The following is a 15,453-nucleotide window of genomic DNA, read 5'->3' as shown; positions in this document are numbered from 1 at the left end:
CCGCTGGATCATCAAAAAGCAAGAGAGTTCCAGAAAAACATCTCCTTCTGCTTTATTGACCATGCCAAAGCCTTTGACTGTGTGGATCACAACAAACTGAAAAATTCTGAAAGATATGGAAATACCAGACCACCTGACCTGCCTCTTGAGAAACTTGTATGCAAGTCAGGAAGCAACAGTTAGAACTGGACATGGAACAACAGACTGGTTCCAAACAGGAAAAGGAGTGTGTCAAGGCTGTATATTGTCACCCTGCTTATTTTAACTTATATGCAGAGTATATCATGAGAAACACTGGGCTGGATGAAGCACAAGCTGAAATCAAGATTGCTGGGAGAAATATCAATAACCTTAGATATGTAGATGACACCACCCTTATGGCAGAAAGCGAAGAACTAAAGAGCCTCTTGATGAAAGTGAAAGAGGAGAGTGAAAAAGCTGGCTTAAAACTCAACATTCAGAAAACAAAGATCATGGCATCAAGTTCCATCACTTCATGGCAAATATATGGGGAAACAGTGGAAACAGTGACAGACTTTATTTTGGGGGCCTCCAAAATCACTGCAGATGCTGATTGCAGCCATGAAATTGAAAGATGCTTGCTCCTTGGAAGAAAAGCTATTACAAATCTAGACAGCATATTCGGAGAAGGCAATGGCAAGCCACTCCAGTACTCTTGCCTAGAAAATCCCATGGACGGAGGAGCCTGGTAGGCTGCAGTCCATGGGGTCACTAAGAGTCAGGCATGACTGAGTGACTTCACTTTTCACTTTCACACATTGGAGAAGGAAATGGCAACCCACTCCAGTGTTCTTGCCTGGAGAATCCCAGGGATGGGGGAGCCTAGTGGGCTGCCATCTATGGGGTCGCACAGAGTCAGACATGACTGAAGCGACTTAGCAGCAGCAGCAGCAGCAGACAGCATATTAACAAGCAGAGACATTACTTTGCTGACAAAGGTCCGTCTAGTCAAGACTATGGTTTTTCCAGTAGTCATGTACAGATGTGAGAGTTGTACCATAAAGAAAGCTGAGTGCTGAAGAATTGATGCTTTTGAACTGTGGTGTTGGAGAAGACTCTTGAGAGTCCCTTGGACTGCAAGGAGATCAAACCAGTCAATCCTAGAGGAAATCAGTCCTTAATATTCATTGGAAGGACTGATGCTGAGGCTGAAGCTCCAATACTTTGGCCACCTGTTGCGAAGAGCTGACTCACTGTAGAAGACCTTGATGCTGGGAAAGATTGAAGGCAGAGAAGAAGGGGACGACAGAGGATGAGATGGTTGGATGGCATCACCGACTCGATGGACATGAGTTTGAGCAAGCTCTGGGAATTGGTAATGGACAAGGAAGCCTGGCGTGCAGCAGTCCATGGGGTTGTAAAGAGTCGGATATGACTGAGCAACTGAACTGAACTGAACTGATACATATGTCCCCTCCCTCTTGAATCTCCCTCCGACTTCCCACCCCGTCCCACCCATCTAGGCTGTCACAGAGCACTGGGTTGAGCTCCCTGAGTCCTACAGCAAATTCCCACTAACCATCTATTTTGTTTATGATAATATATATGATTCTCTTGTACTCTCAATTCATCCCACCCTCTCCGTCCCCCACTGTGTCCACAAGTCTGTTCTCTATGTCTGTAAGCCCTATCTTTAAATCTAAACTAACTAAAAATTTAAAAGGCAACATTTAAAAACCCATCCTTTAAGAGCACTCTTTCTTTAGGGAGAATGGAGAATTCTCTGGACCAAGCGCTTAGGTTCAGACTTCTGAAAGGCCCTCGAAGCTCCGCCCCGCACAGCCACGCCTGCAAGCCCCGCCCCTCACTGCCCCGCCCCACACGTAGTCCTCGCTCCTCTTCCGTACACACCGCCTCCAGAGCGGGCGTCGACGCTGAGCGGAAGTGACGTACGTTGGTCGCCGGAGGTGTCGTTGGTGCGTTGCGCGACTGGGCCTGAGAGTGGAGTGGAGCCTGCTCCCGGAAAGACAACGCTATGTCGATCGAAATCGAGTCCTCAGAGTGAGTCTCGTGGTGTCGGATGTTCGCGAAGTGGCCGGGAGTCGATGAGTTGAGGGGTGGAAGCTGCTCGAGGGAGGCGTCCAAGAGATTGGGGAGTGGAGGGGTATTTACTTTCCCACAAAGAAGCTTCTGGGATCTGACTGCTTCAGGGGCGGGCCCACAAGAAAGTAGAGAACGGAAAACCCAAAGCCCGGTGGAAGGCGGCGCCGGGCTAGGGGTAGGACGTGCCTGCAAAACCTGAGTTCTAGCCCTCGCCGACTGCTGATGTGCCCTGAGACTGAGCAGAGCCATCCACTCAGGACTCCGGTCTCATCTGCACAAGGGGGCAGCACTCTTAGCCTTCCCTCTCTTCCTGTCCCCATTGAGCACGGTGGTTTGTTTCCTCCCCTTGCTTAACCGGCCCTCTGGTTTCTTCTGCCTAGCTCTTAATCCGGTATTGTCACCGTTTGCCCACCCTTCTAGCCTATGTCGGCGCCTAGGGGCTGCTTTTCATCACAGTCTCAGTTCCTAGTACATCGTAGAGGCTCAATAATTGTCTTTGGAATGAAAGAATGACTAGCTGTTTTATCAGGTTCCGTGTGGCGCTGAATTTTGGTTGGCCCGTGAGCTTTGTGTAGCCACAAGGGAGGGACAGAATGTGGAAATTGGGCCAGGAGAATGACAGATTTGGGGGAGAGGGGTACTAATGAGTGACTGAAGAAAGTCTTCAGTGAACTTCTCCAGGACTCCATCCTTTACTTGCTCTTGCCAACGCTTAATAATTAAATCGGCAGACTTAACATTTGCGTCATGAGTGTAAGGGAGAGGACTTGTCCTCAAGATCTGCCATAGGAGGAGGGAGATTTATTCATTCAGAAAATATTGAAGTCTGCTGTGTACCTGCTCTAGACCCTGGGAATATGGTAGTGAATGAAGCAGACCAAAGTCCTTGCCCTTATAGAAAGAGGAAGGAAAACAGCAGACAAAAATAGTAAGTAAAATAGGCTTACAGATCGTGGTAAGTGTTGTGGAGAAAAGTAAAACGAAGGGTGATGGAGAGTGCTGGCGATGAAGACAACTAGGAGTTGGCAGGAGTTCGAAAGGATTCCATGCTTCAGACTCTGAATCAAAAGTGAGAACAGATCATTCTCCCAGCCCTGAGCTGCTGCATGCTTTTTATTATCAATAAGTGCTGTGTTTATTATTTTCTTTGCTAGTCACACTGTAAGCAGTGTCATCTTCTCTTTGATCAGCCATACAGACTGATCTGTATACCCTACAGAGTAGGTATTTTTCTTAACAGATGAGGAAATAGGCAAACAGATGTTAACTGACTTGTCCAAAGTCACAGTAAGTGCAGAGCTCTAATTCAAATCCCAATCTACCTCCAAAACTTTTAACTCTTATGTATTACACAAAGAAGAAAGTGAATTTGATGTTGGCTCTAGCGAGTTCTTTGCAAGCATGGTGTCTCATTTGGGGAGTGTAAATGGAAGTGTGCTGTGGGAAACAGTGGCTCTGGAACAGCAGGAGTCCAAGCTGGGGTCTCTTAACGGGCCCATGAAAGAAAAGACTACTGTGAGTAGCAGTATTCAGTTCTGTTCTGCAAGAACTATTTTTAAGAAGAGGGGGTTTGCTTTCCTATCTGGGCAATTGGAAGGACTGATGCTGAAGCTCCAATACTTTGGCCACCTTTACGAAGAGCCTACTTGTTAGAAAAGACCCTGGTGCTGAGAAGGATTGAAGGCAGGAGGTGAAAGGGATGAGAGAGGACAAGGTGGTTGGATGGCATCACTGACTTAATGGGCATGAGTTTGAGCAAGCTCCAGGAGAAGGTGAAAGACAGGGAAGCCTGGCATGCTGCAGTCCATGGGTTCGCAAAGAGTCAGACACGACTGAGTGACTGAACAACAGCAAAATATGCTCACATGCCACACTGCCAGTTTGAATCTTCCTTTTTCCACTTAGCTCTGTTTCCTGGCCAAATCCTCATCTGTATCATGGACATAAGAGTAAATGCCATCCTCATAGGGTTGTTTTGAGGAGTAACTGAGTCCAAAGTGCTTAGAACAGTACCTGATATGTTGTGAACACTGGTCAATAAACATTGGTCATTGTTTTTTGATTATTTCTCTCCCGGGAAAGAGAATAGACTAAATTCCAATTTGAAATCTCTTCCAATCTGGACAGTGTGACCCCTGATACTCGTGATGTCCAGGAGAAATATGCATTAGCCATATGTGTACTTCTAAGGCAAGAGAAGAACAGTGTAGTACAGCAATGTACATGAACTTTTACTGTCTGTATGAAAAATTATTCACCAGACTCCTTAATACTAAGCCAAAGATCAAGAAGTTTTAATTGTTTATATATTTAACTTGTAAGTTTTCTGTCACATGCTGGAAATTGTTGCTTGTTCTCTCAATATTTGGAGATTGTCTGGGTCCTCTTTCCCTTGGGAAAGTGTATTCACATGTTTTTATTTCACTTGTCCTGAAATTTTGGTAATAATGGCAGTGGGTAGGTGTTATTTTTGTGAGGACACATAGCTTTGTTTTGAATTTACATCTAATATAGCTTTACTTATTTGTGTTCAACAAATCCCTGTTAAAAAGGTCTCAATTAATATTTTTTTGCTGTCATTTAAAAATGGACCAAACCATCCATTTAGAGTATTCTGTGTCAGTGAGTAGACTAGGTTTAAAATATTTTCCTGAACTGTGCAACAGTGGAAGTAACAAGAAACTTGGCATAATAAAAAGATCTCTGACCTTGCAAGTATGAGAGTCTTCTTGGTACTATCTTATTTTCTAACTGACTGTGAGACATGGGACAAGTTATTTCCCCTCGCTGAACCCCAGTTCTACTGACGAGTTCAAAGTAGGAACTGGATGATCCCCAGGAATCTATGGTGTGGGGGGTGGGGGAGGGAAGGTTTTATTCATGTGATAAATGGAAAGCAGATAGTGAAAGGAGGATGGCTACAGAGAAAAATAAACTGGGCCTGGTTTTGTGGCATCTTTGGTGAGTGAGGTCCCTGAGCTGAATGATGTGCTTGCTTCTTTCAGTGTGATCCGGCTCATTATGCAGTACCTCAAGGAGAACAGTCTACATCGGGCGCTAGCCACCTTGCAGGAAGAGACGACTGTGTCTCTGAATACAGTGGATAGCATTGAGAGTTTTGTGGCTGACATTAATAGTGGCCATTGGGATACTGTTTTACAGGCTATACAGTCTCTGAAATTGCCAGACAAAACCCTCATTGACCTCTATGAACAGGTAAGAGTGGGAATGATGCTGATTCCTGGACCTGGGTTTATTGTGGGCCTCCCTGACCAGAGAGCATCCATAAGCATTTCTGCAAGTGTTTTGGGCTGTCACAGCCCTTAAAATTTACTTTCGAAGCTTGAGTGCTACTCTGTGTTTTTTTTTAATATTTATTTTATTTATTATTTATTTATTTGGCTGCACTGAGTCTTAGTTGCAGCATGTGGGATCTAGTTCCCTGACCAGGGATTGAACCAGGGCCCCCTGCATTGGGAGCATGGAATCTCAGCCACTGGACCAACAGGAAAGTCCCCACTACTCCGTATTTTTATCTCTCTTCTTGGAAAAGCCAAGATTTCCCCAAATTTATATTCTCAAGTAACCATTAAATGATCTATTCTAACTTCAGCCATTTGTACACCAAATAGTGTATTGAAGTTTAGTTCTGACACTAACCACCACTAACTAATCACTAACTTGGTGTAGACCCTACAGTTAAGGGCTCAGTCCTCTATAGGACTATCTTTATTTCACACACCAGCAATACTTTGATATCTTGGGCCACCCACACTTCTGACCAACTGGCCACAAATTTACAAGCCACTCCAGTACTATTGCCTAGAAAATACCATGGATGGAGGAGCCTGGTAGGCTGCAGTCCGTGGGGTCGCTAAGGGTCGGACACGACTGAGCGACTTCACTTTCACTTTTCACTTTCACATATTGGAGAAGGAAAAGGCAACCCACTCCAGTGTTCTTGCCTGGAGAATCCCAGGGACGGGGGAGCCTTGTGGGCTTCCGTCTATGGGGTCACACAGAGTCGGACACGACTGAAGTGACTTAGCAGCAGCAGCAGCAGCATGACCCACTCAGAATTGATATTTCAGTAGAATGATGCAGAACTCAGAAAAGTGACATAGTGATGATGGCAGTTTTATTATCAAGGGAAGAGATCAGTACCAGCCAAACAGACATATAGGGTAAGGTTTGGGAGGGTACTGAACCAGAGTTTCTAGTGCCTTCTCCCCTTGGAGTTAGGGTTAGTCTGTCTCCTGGCATTGAAGTATTCATCAACCAGGAAGCTCCATAATTTTCCATTCAACCTCCAGTTCTTTGACTCTCTTTGGAGTTGGGCTGGTTCAAAGCATCAACAACCCTCAAATCATGTGGTTGGTCCTAGTGGTAACCAGCCCCTATCCTGGTAGGGCATCTCCGTAGTGCTAACTAGGTGTGATGCAGAGGGCTCATGAATAACAAGGGTATTTATCAGTGGGGAGATTCCAAGGTTTTTAGAAGCTCTGTGCCAGGAAACCAATGCATAGATCATAAAATTGCTTAACTGTAAAACAGAGCCTAGTAGACTTTCTGGAAATAAGAATGTGCTGTGATTGAAGTAAAAATAGGGAAATGGGTTTGTTTCTTTACAATCCATACAGGTTTAGTAATTCCCTAAAGAAAATTTTGGTAACTGAAGGACAGTTTCTCTGGAGCCCATGGATATCTTTCCATCTTTAGTTTTCTTTAGCATCTTACATTTGGAATAAGAAAAGAGGGGAGACTGGTAGATAAAAAGGAAGGATGGAAGTTATTATTGTATAACTACTTTAGTTGTCTGCTGAAATTGCCTGTGGAAAGGGAAAGGGGCATTTCCTGGTTTGTAATTTGGAAATCACTTTGGCAGACCATTTCCGTGTCAGAAATTGTACTGAAAAAGAAAACGAGCTAAGAGAATGCATTGAAACCGCCACTTTCTTTCAATTTTACAGGTTGTTTTGGAATTGATAGAGCTCCGAGAATTGGGTGCCGCCAGATCTCTTCTGAGACAGACTGACCCCATGATCATGTTAAAACAAACACAGCCAGAGCGGTATATTCATCTGGAAAACCTCTTGGCCAGGTCTTATTTTGATCCTCGAGAGGTAAGACTGATAATGAAAAGAAACTGCTGTTAACTTTGAAAACGTGCAACAATGTGACCTTTTTTTAAACCATGTTATTGGATACTTTTTGTAATTTTGATTTAATTTTTACAATGATACTTTTTTGTTTATTTACATTGGTTGAAATTTGCATATGTTAAAGAGGGTAGTCTTGTTCAATTTTCTGAGTACTTGAGGGCCTTCTCTTCTGCACACAGCCTGTCATATAGGATTATGTGTTCCTTAGTAAAGAAGCAGAAAGTTTATTCTGGTGTTATTTCCATTATTAGCCTAAATACCTGCCCAGAAGCTCTGCTTTGCTGTTGGTGTGTTCACTGTGCATTTGTGTCCTTAACTCTTAACAACTGCAGTTTCCTTTCAGTTCTTTTATTTCTTAAAAGCTTATGTTTCTGCTTCTCAGCTGCTTATGCTCCTGGTAGAGCGTTATGACTGATACTCTTTTATTCTTCAAAACCCTTAGATATAGTTTCATTCTTTCTCAGCCAGGCTTTTACCAGAAGCTTGTCTAACTAGGAGGAAGAAGAATTTAATAGGCGCTGAGTAACGGGAAGTTAGAGTAAACTCAAGGAAACCATGAGGATAAAGGAAGGAGTTTAGATTGCCAGGACAGAATTTAAGTTAGAGTTGTTAAAGAACTTCTGGGCTAGGAGTCATTTGACTGAAAGAAATTACTAAAGAATATAAAAGAATCCTTGGCTTTGCAGATTTTTAAAAAACAAAAAACAACTCTGGCCTTTACATAGTTTATTATTATTGACGTATTTATTATTATGAAACTCTTTGATATATTTATTATTTATTATTATGAGGCTCTTTTCAGAAATAACTGTGGATTGGCTGACTTCACTTCTGTCGCAGCTCATACTTTTGAAATGCAAATGGGTAGAATTGAGACGTCATTTTAAAAAAACTAAGTGATTTGATTAATACTCTGTTTAACTGGGTAGTTTCTTTTTATCTTTTGCTTTTTGAATGTCTCTGCATCATTACTGTTGTTATTTTTTAAAAACAAGCACATTTATATCTTTTTCCATTTCTTGGAAATGATGCTATGCACCACTTCTTTTTCAGGCATACCCTGATGGCAGTAGCAAAGAGAAAAGAAGAGCAGCCATTGCCCAGGCCTTAGCTGGGGAAGTCAGCGTGGTGCCTCCATCTCGTCTCATGGCATTGCTGGGTCAGGTAATTAAAGTCTTTGGAACTGAAATTCCTGTGAACTCCTGGTAATGTTTCTTGTGTATAAACTCCATGTATGAGCTAAAGAAATTAACCTAAGAACTGGGAACTACCTTTAGAACTGCTTGTACCGACAGCTGTGCCGTGCCACATTCATCTTTCCTGGGAGTGGTAGTGCAGATTAGTGGTTAAGGGCATACACTCTGGAGACAGATTTAGAGTAACAATTAAATTTATTGTCCTATCTTGACATTGTTGATCATCGTGTCAGAACACTGGAACAGATATTTGCCATAGTTAGAATCTGAGCTCTCTCACTTAGCGGCTATGCGGTATTGGACACATTGCTTAACTTTTGATCCCATTTACTCATCATGGTGTTGTACTACGGATTAAGTGAGATAAAATGTACTTAAAGCAATTGTATATTGATTGGCACCTTGTTAAATACTCAAATGGTAGCTGCCAGTGGTGGTTCTTTTTTATTTTTTTAAGCAGTAGTAGTAGTGTTAGCATTGTCATTATTATTTATAAAGCTATCTAGAGTGATAGATGTTACATAAATAGAGTTACAAGTCATTAATAGAGATGTAAATATCTTGTTTACACTAAATTTGCATTTTGAAAGGGGCCAAAAAGCTACTGTTAGAGGCTTACAGTGTTTCTGAAATTCAAAAGTAAGCTGCTTTATTTCTTAATTTACTTTTTATTGAAGTGATAGGTGTGTATAATGGAAGTAGTACCTCAGGGCTTTTAGAGCTTCCTTGGTGGCTCAGATGGTAAAGAATATGGCGGGCCACAGTTCATGGGGTCGCAAAGAGTCAGATATGACTAAGTGACTAACACTTTGACTTCTCAGGGCTTTTAGTGAGAAAATAGTTCCATCTGCCCTTTTCCACCTTCTTACTTCACACAACCATTTTTAACTCTTGGCATTTACCTTTGTAACTGAATATCATGCTTATAATGTCATATTTTGATTTTTTTTAGAAAAAGTTTTAAACATTAACTGTTGACTTCAGTGGAAGATGATTTCTCTCTTACCTGTTTCCCACAACATGCACACATTCTTCTTTCTCAGTATAGTTATGTGACAGTTTTTGGTTAAATCATTGCAATGGTTATATTATCTTTACATCACTATTGCTCATAGACAAAAAATAACTATTTCTTATGTGATTTTGATGATTCTTTGCAGTAATTGCTTAATTTCTTTCTTTTGCCTAGTTTTCTGTGTAACTTTTGCTTGTTCATCCTGTGTCATTCCAATAAGTGTAAAAATTCTCCCTTTCCCCCTGCTTGCTGATATTTTCCTTGAGGTCCTTCTGTCTCGTTCTCATGGTTTTCTAAGCACAGTGATTGTACTGGGAGTTCTTTCATCTTCATACTGAGAGTTCTGGGTCATATTTTTCAGAAACATGTTTTCCTTCTCATAGTTTAGAACCTTGTTTTAATGGAGTACTTCTGGTAACTTCCTAAGAAAGGGTACACAGAGGTAAATTTTTGAGAGTTTGCTTGTGTAAGCAATGTCTCTTACCTCTTTTTTTTTTTTGAAGGTTTTAATTGTTTATTCTGAAATACAAGAAAAGTCATAAGAGTCCTACCACCGAGAGTTTACATGTGCATGTTAACGAATTGTTTTGTTTCATAGAATTTGTGCATCTTTTTTAATGTATATATGAAATATTTTTAATGTTAAGGTCTTAGAAAAAACTTTTTTTTTTTTACTGTAGTTAAGAGGTAGTCGGAGAAGGCAATGGCAACCCACTGCAGTATTCTTGTCTGGAGAATTCCAGAGATGGCGGAGCCTGGTGGGCTGCTGTCTATGGGGTCGCACAGAGTCGGACATGACTGAAGCGACTTAGCAGCAGCAAGAAGTAGTCACATTCAGAATCTCTACAGAAGATAATAGTGGGAGAGGCCACATGTACATTCATTCTACAAGTATTAAGCACCTGATATGTGCCAGGCATTGTTTAGATACTTGTGATATATCCATGAAATAAATGATATCTTTCTTGGAGGAGCTTATATTCTTGTAGCAAAGATGGACACTAAATAGTAAACAGCATTTAGCAAATTATGGTATGATAGAAGGTAACGACTATTGTGCTTAGTCGCTCAGTTGTGTCCAACTCTCTGTGGCCCCATGGACTAGCCTGCCAGACTCCTCTGTCCATGAGATTCTCCAGGCAAGAATACTGGAGTGGCTTGCCATGCCCTCCTCAAAGGTATCTTCCCAACCCAGGGATCAAACCCAGGTCTCTTATATTACACGTAGATTCTTTATTGTCTGAGTCACCAGGGAAGCCCAACAACTATTAGGATAAATTAAGAAACTTAGAGGAGATTAAGAGAGGTGAGGCATGGTAAGTACATAGGCAGGTTGCAGATGTTTGCCAAGGGAGAGTGTTCAGTTCAGTTCAGTCGCTCAGTCGTGTCCGACTCTTTGCAACCCGATGGTCTGCAGCACACCAGGCCTTCCTGTCCATCACCAACTCCTGGAGTTTATGCAAACTCAATATCCATTGAGTCGGTGATGTCATCCAACCATCTCATCCTCTGTCATCCCCTTCTCCTCCCGCCCTCAATCTTTCCCAGCATCAGAATTTTTTCAAATGTCAGTTCTTCGCATCAGGTGGCCAAAGTATTGGCTTTTCAGCTTCAGCATCAGTCCTTCAATGAATATTCAGGACTGATTTCCTTTAGGATGGACTGGTTGGATCTCCTTACAGTCCAAGGGACTCTCAAGAGTCTTCTTCAACACCACAGTTCAAAAGCATCAATTCTTTGGCACTCAGCTTTCTCTGTAGTCCAACCCTCACATCCATACGTGAATACTGGACAAACCATATCTTTGACTAGACGGACCTTTGTTGGCAGAGTAATGACTCTGCTTTTTAATGTGCAGTCTAGGTTGATCATAACTTTTTTTCCAAGGAGCAAATGTCTTTTAATTTCATGGCTGTAGTCACCATCTGCAGTGATTTTGGAGCCCCCAAAAATAAAATCTGTCACTGTTTCCATTGTTTCCCCATATATTTGCCATGAAGTGATGGGACCAGATGCCATGATCTTAGTTTTCTGAATGTTGAGTTTTAAGCCAACTTTTTCACGCTTCTCTTTCACTTTCATCAAGAGGCTCTTTAGTTCTTCACTTTCTCCCATAAGGGTGGTGTCATCTACATAGCTGAGGTTATTGATATTTCTCCTGGTGATCTTGATTCAAGCTTGTGCTTCATCTAACCTAGCGTTTCTTATGATATACTCTGCATATAAGTTAAAACAAGCAGGGTGACAATATATACCCTTGACATACTCCTTTTCCAATTTGGAACCAGTCTGTTGTTCCATGTCCAGTTCTAACTGTTGCTTCCTGACCTGCATACAGGTTTCTCTAGAGGCAGCTCAGGTGGTCTGGTATTCCCATCTCTTTCAGAATTTTCCACAGTTTGTTGTGATCCACACAGTCAAAGGCTTTGGCATAGTCAATAAAGCAGTAGCAGATGTTTTTCTGACATCTCTAGCTTTTCGATGACCCAGCGGATGTTGGCAATTTGATCTTTGGTTCCTCTGCCTTTTCTAAATCCAGCTTGAACATCTGGGAAGTTCACGGTTCACGTATTGCTGAAGCCTGGCTTGGAGAATTTTGAGCATTGCTTTACTAGTGTGTGAGATGAGTGCAATTATGCGGTAGTTTGATCATTCTTTGGCATTGCCTTTCTTAGGGATTGGAATGAAAACTGACCTTTTCCAGTCCTGTGGCCACTGCTGAGTTTTCCAAATTTGCTGGCATATTGAGTGCAACACTTTCACAGCATCAACTTTTAGGATTTGAAATAGCTCAACTGGAATTACGTCACCTCCATTAGCTTTGTTAGTAGTGATGTTTCCTAAGGCCCGCTTGACTTCCCATTCCAGGATGTCTGGCTCTAGGTGAGTGATCATACCATCGTGTTTATCTGGGTCATGAAGATCTTTTTTGTATAGTTCTTCTGTGTACTCTTATGGCCTCTTCTTAATATCTTCTGCTTCTGTTAGGTGCATACCATTTCTGTCCTTAATTGTGCCCATCTTTGCATGAAGTGTTCCCTTGGTATCTAATTTTCTTGAAGAAATCTCTAGTCTTTCCCATTCTGTTGTTTTCTTCTATTTCTTTGCATTGATCACTGAGGAAGGCTTTCTTATCTCTCCTTGCTGTTCTTTGGAACTCTGCATTCAAATGGGTATATCTTTCCTTTTCTCCTTTGCTTTTCAATTCTCTTCTTTTCACAGCTATTTGTAAGGCCTTCTCAGACAACCATTTTGCCTTTTTGCATTTCTTTTTCTTGGGGATGGTCTTGATCTCTGCATCCTGTATAATGTCACAAACCTCTGTCCATAGTTCTTCAGGCACTCTGTCTATCAGATCTAATCCCTTGAATCTATTTGTCACTTCCACTGTATAATTGTAAGGGATTTGATTTAGGTCATACCTGAATGGTCTGGTGGTTTTCCTTATTTTCTTCAATGTAAGTCTGAATTTGGCAATAAGGAGTTCATGAACTGAGCCACAGTCAGCTCCCAGTCTTGTTTTGCTGACTATATAGAGCTTCTCTATCTTTGGTTGCAAAGAATATAATCAATCTGATTTCGGTATTGACCATCTGGTGATGTCCGTGTGTAGAATCTTCTCTTGTGTGTTGGAAGAGTGTGTTTGCTATGACCAGTGTGTTCTCTTGGCAAAACTCTATTAGCCTGTGCCCTACTTCTGTACTCCAAGGCCAAATTTGCCTGTTACTCCAGGTATTTCTTGACTTCCTACTTTTACATTCCAGCCCCCTATAATGAAAAGGACATCTTTTTGGGGTGTTAGTTCTACAAAGTCTTAATAGGTCTTCATAGAACCATTCAACTTCAGCTTCTTCAGCATTACTGGTCGGAGCATAGATTTGGATTACTGTGATACTGAATGGTTTGCCTTGGAAATGAATAGAGATCATTCTGTCATTTTTGAGATTGCATCCAAGTACTGCGTTTCGGACTCTTTTGTTGACTATGGTGGCTGCTCCATTTCTTCTAAGGGATTCTTGCCCAGAGTAGTAGATATAAAAGTCATCTGAGTTAAATTCACCCGTTCCAGTCCACTTTAGTTTGCTGATTCCTAAAATGTCAACGTTCACTCTTTCTATCTCCTGTTTGACCACTTATTTGTCTTGATTCATGGACCTAACATTCCAGGTTCCTATGCAATATTGCTCTTTACAGCATCGAACTTTACTTCCATTATCAGTCACATCCACAACTGGGTGTTGTTTTTGCTTTAGTTCCATCTCTTCATTCTTTCTGGAGTTATTTCTCCACTAATCTCCACTAGCATATTGGGCACCTACCGACCTGGGGAGTTCATCTTTCAGTGTCCTATCTTTTTGCCTTTTCATACTGTTCATGGGGTTCTCAAGGTGAGAATACTGAAGTGGTTTGCCATTCCCTTCTCAGTTCTTGTTAGAACTCTCCACCATACCCGTCCATCTTGGGTGGCCCTACACGCCATGGCTCATAGTTTCATTGAGTTAGACAAGCCTGTGGTCCATGTGATCAGATTGGTCAGTTTTCTGTGATTGTGGTTTTCAGTCTGTCTGCCCTCTGATGGAGAAGGATAAGAGGCTTATGGAAGCTTCCTGATGGGAGAGACTGAGGGGGAAACTGGGTTTTGTTCTGATGGGCAGGGCCATGCTCAGTAAATCTTTAATCCAATTTTCTGTTGATGGGTGGGGATGTGTTAAGAAGGCCAGGAACAGAGTCTTCAGTTTAGTTCAGTTGCTCAGTCATGTCCGACTATGAATCACAGCACGCCAGGCCTCCCGGTCCATCACCAACTCCCGGAGTTCACTCAAACTCATGTCCATCGAGTTGGTGATGCCATCCAGCCATCTCATTCTCTGTCGTCCTCTTCTCCTCCTGCCCCCAATCCCTCCCAGCATCAGAGCCTTAGGGTGATATTTTAAAGAAAGTTATCACTGGTGGGAGTGGCATAATTTGATCTGGTGCCTCATATTCGTCCACCATTAGTATAGTAGGCTAAATTTCATGCCTAGCTCCCAAACTGTATATGGAGCAAGGGCATGCTCAGCTTTTTGTTGAGAAATTATGCATAAACTAAAGGAGGGGGTGGGGATGGGATAATGGGTAAGTTAGTTGGTTCATTATTCAGTCAGTTTCTAGTTCTTACACATAGAAATTGAGTCCCCTAAAATAGGGAAACGAGGATGATAGTGCAAGTTACTTTTTTCCTGAATTGTTTTTATTGTTGTTGGTGTGTTAAATCGAAGCATAGTTGATTTACATTGATGTGTTATTTTCAGGTTATGGCAAAGTGATGCTGTTTTCTTTTTCTCTCCTTCCCTTCCGCCCTCCCTGTTTCCTCCTCTTTTTCATTCTCTCTGTATATATTTATATATATGTGTATATACATATATAACTGAATATATATTATTTTTAGATTTTTTTTCTATTATAGGTCATTATAAGATGAAGATATTAAATACGGTTTTTTGTGGTATATAATGGGTCTCTATTCAAGTTTTAAAACTGTTTTCCTTCCTATTGTGTCCCTACTTTCTTTGAGTTCCTTTTTTTCTACCTGTTTGTTTTGGTGCCATTGTTAAAAAAAAAAACTTACCTCAGATTTAAGAGTGAAGCACTGAAAAGCTGAAAACTGTGTGGGGAGGGATGGAAGGTGGAATTTGAGAATTGATAAGATTGATTGAGTGAAGGTCCTCATGTGTCTGTAGATATATTCTCTTGGACTGATCAATTGTTCCAAAGAGTACTCTAGTTTCCTGCCTGGGGGTGGCGGTTAGAGAAATCTCCCTGTTCAGCATATAAGCCTGCACTTAATCCCCCTGTTTTTTGTGTAGCTTCTTACTTCTGTCCCTCAGCTCTGCCTTTTTCCATAGCCCAGGATCTCAGCTTTTCTGGAAAATCGACCATGCAGCTTCTCTTGAGGCTTGGGCAAGGCAGTCGCCTGATGCGTAGGGTTGAGAGAGGTCCTGGATGCTAACTGCTCTTTATTCAGATTTTATCATTG

General features: G+C 41.8%; 1 protein-coding gene across 1 annotated transcript in view; it reads left to right on the top strand.

Annotated features, from left to right (window-relative positions):
* The first annotated feature begins 1,861 nt into the window (after nt 1-1,861).
* Nucleotides 1,862-15,453, top strand: part of SMU1 (SMU1 DNA replication regulator and spliceosomal factor) — a 30,264-nt gene continuing 16,672 nt past the window's right edge. The window contains exons 1-4 of the mRNA XM_055427276.2: nt 1,862-2,022; nt 5,070-5,280; nt 7,035-7,187; nt 8,280-8,390. Of these exons, the coding sequence (XP_055283251.1) occupies nt 1,997-2,022; nt 5,070-5,280; nt 7,035-7,187; nt 8,280-8,390 (501 nt within the window). The 5' untranslated portion in view covers nt 1,862-1,996. The remainder of the gene's footprint in view (nt 2,023-5,069; nt 5,281-7,034; nt 7,188-8,279; nt 8,391-15,453) is intronic.

This window comes from Moschus berezovskii, chromosome 7, assembly GCF_049115385.1.
Source record: "Moschus berezovskii isolate FMDL1 chromosome 7, NW_MosBer_1.0, whole genome shotgun sequence".
Classification (NCBI taxonomy): domain Eukaryota; kingdom Metazoa; phylum Chordata; class Mammalia; order Artiodactyla; family Moschidae; genus Moschus; species Moschus berezovskii.
Note: the sequence above shows the minus strand (reverse complement) of the source record. Positions and strands in the feature narration are given on the sequence as shown.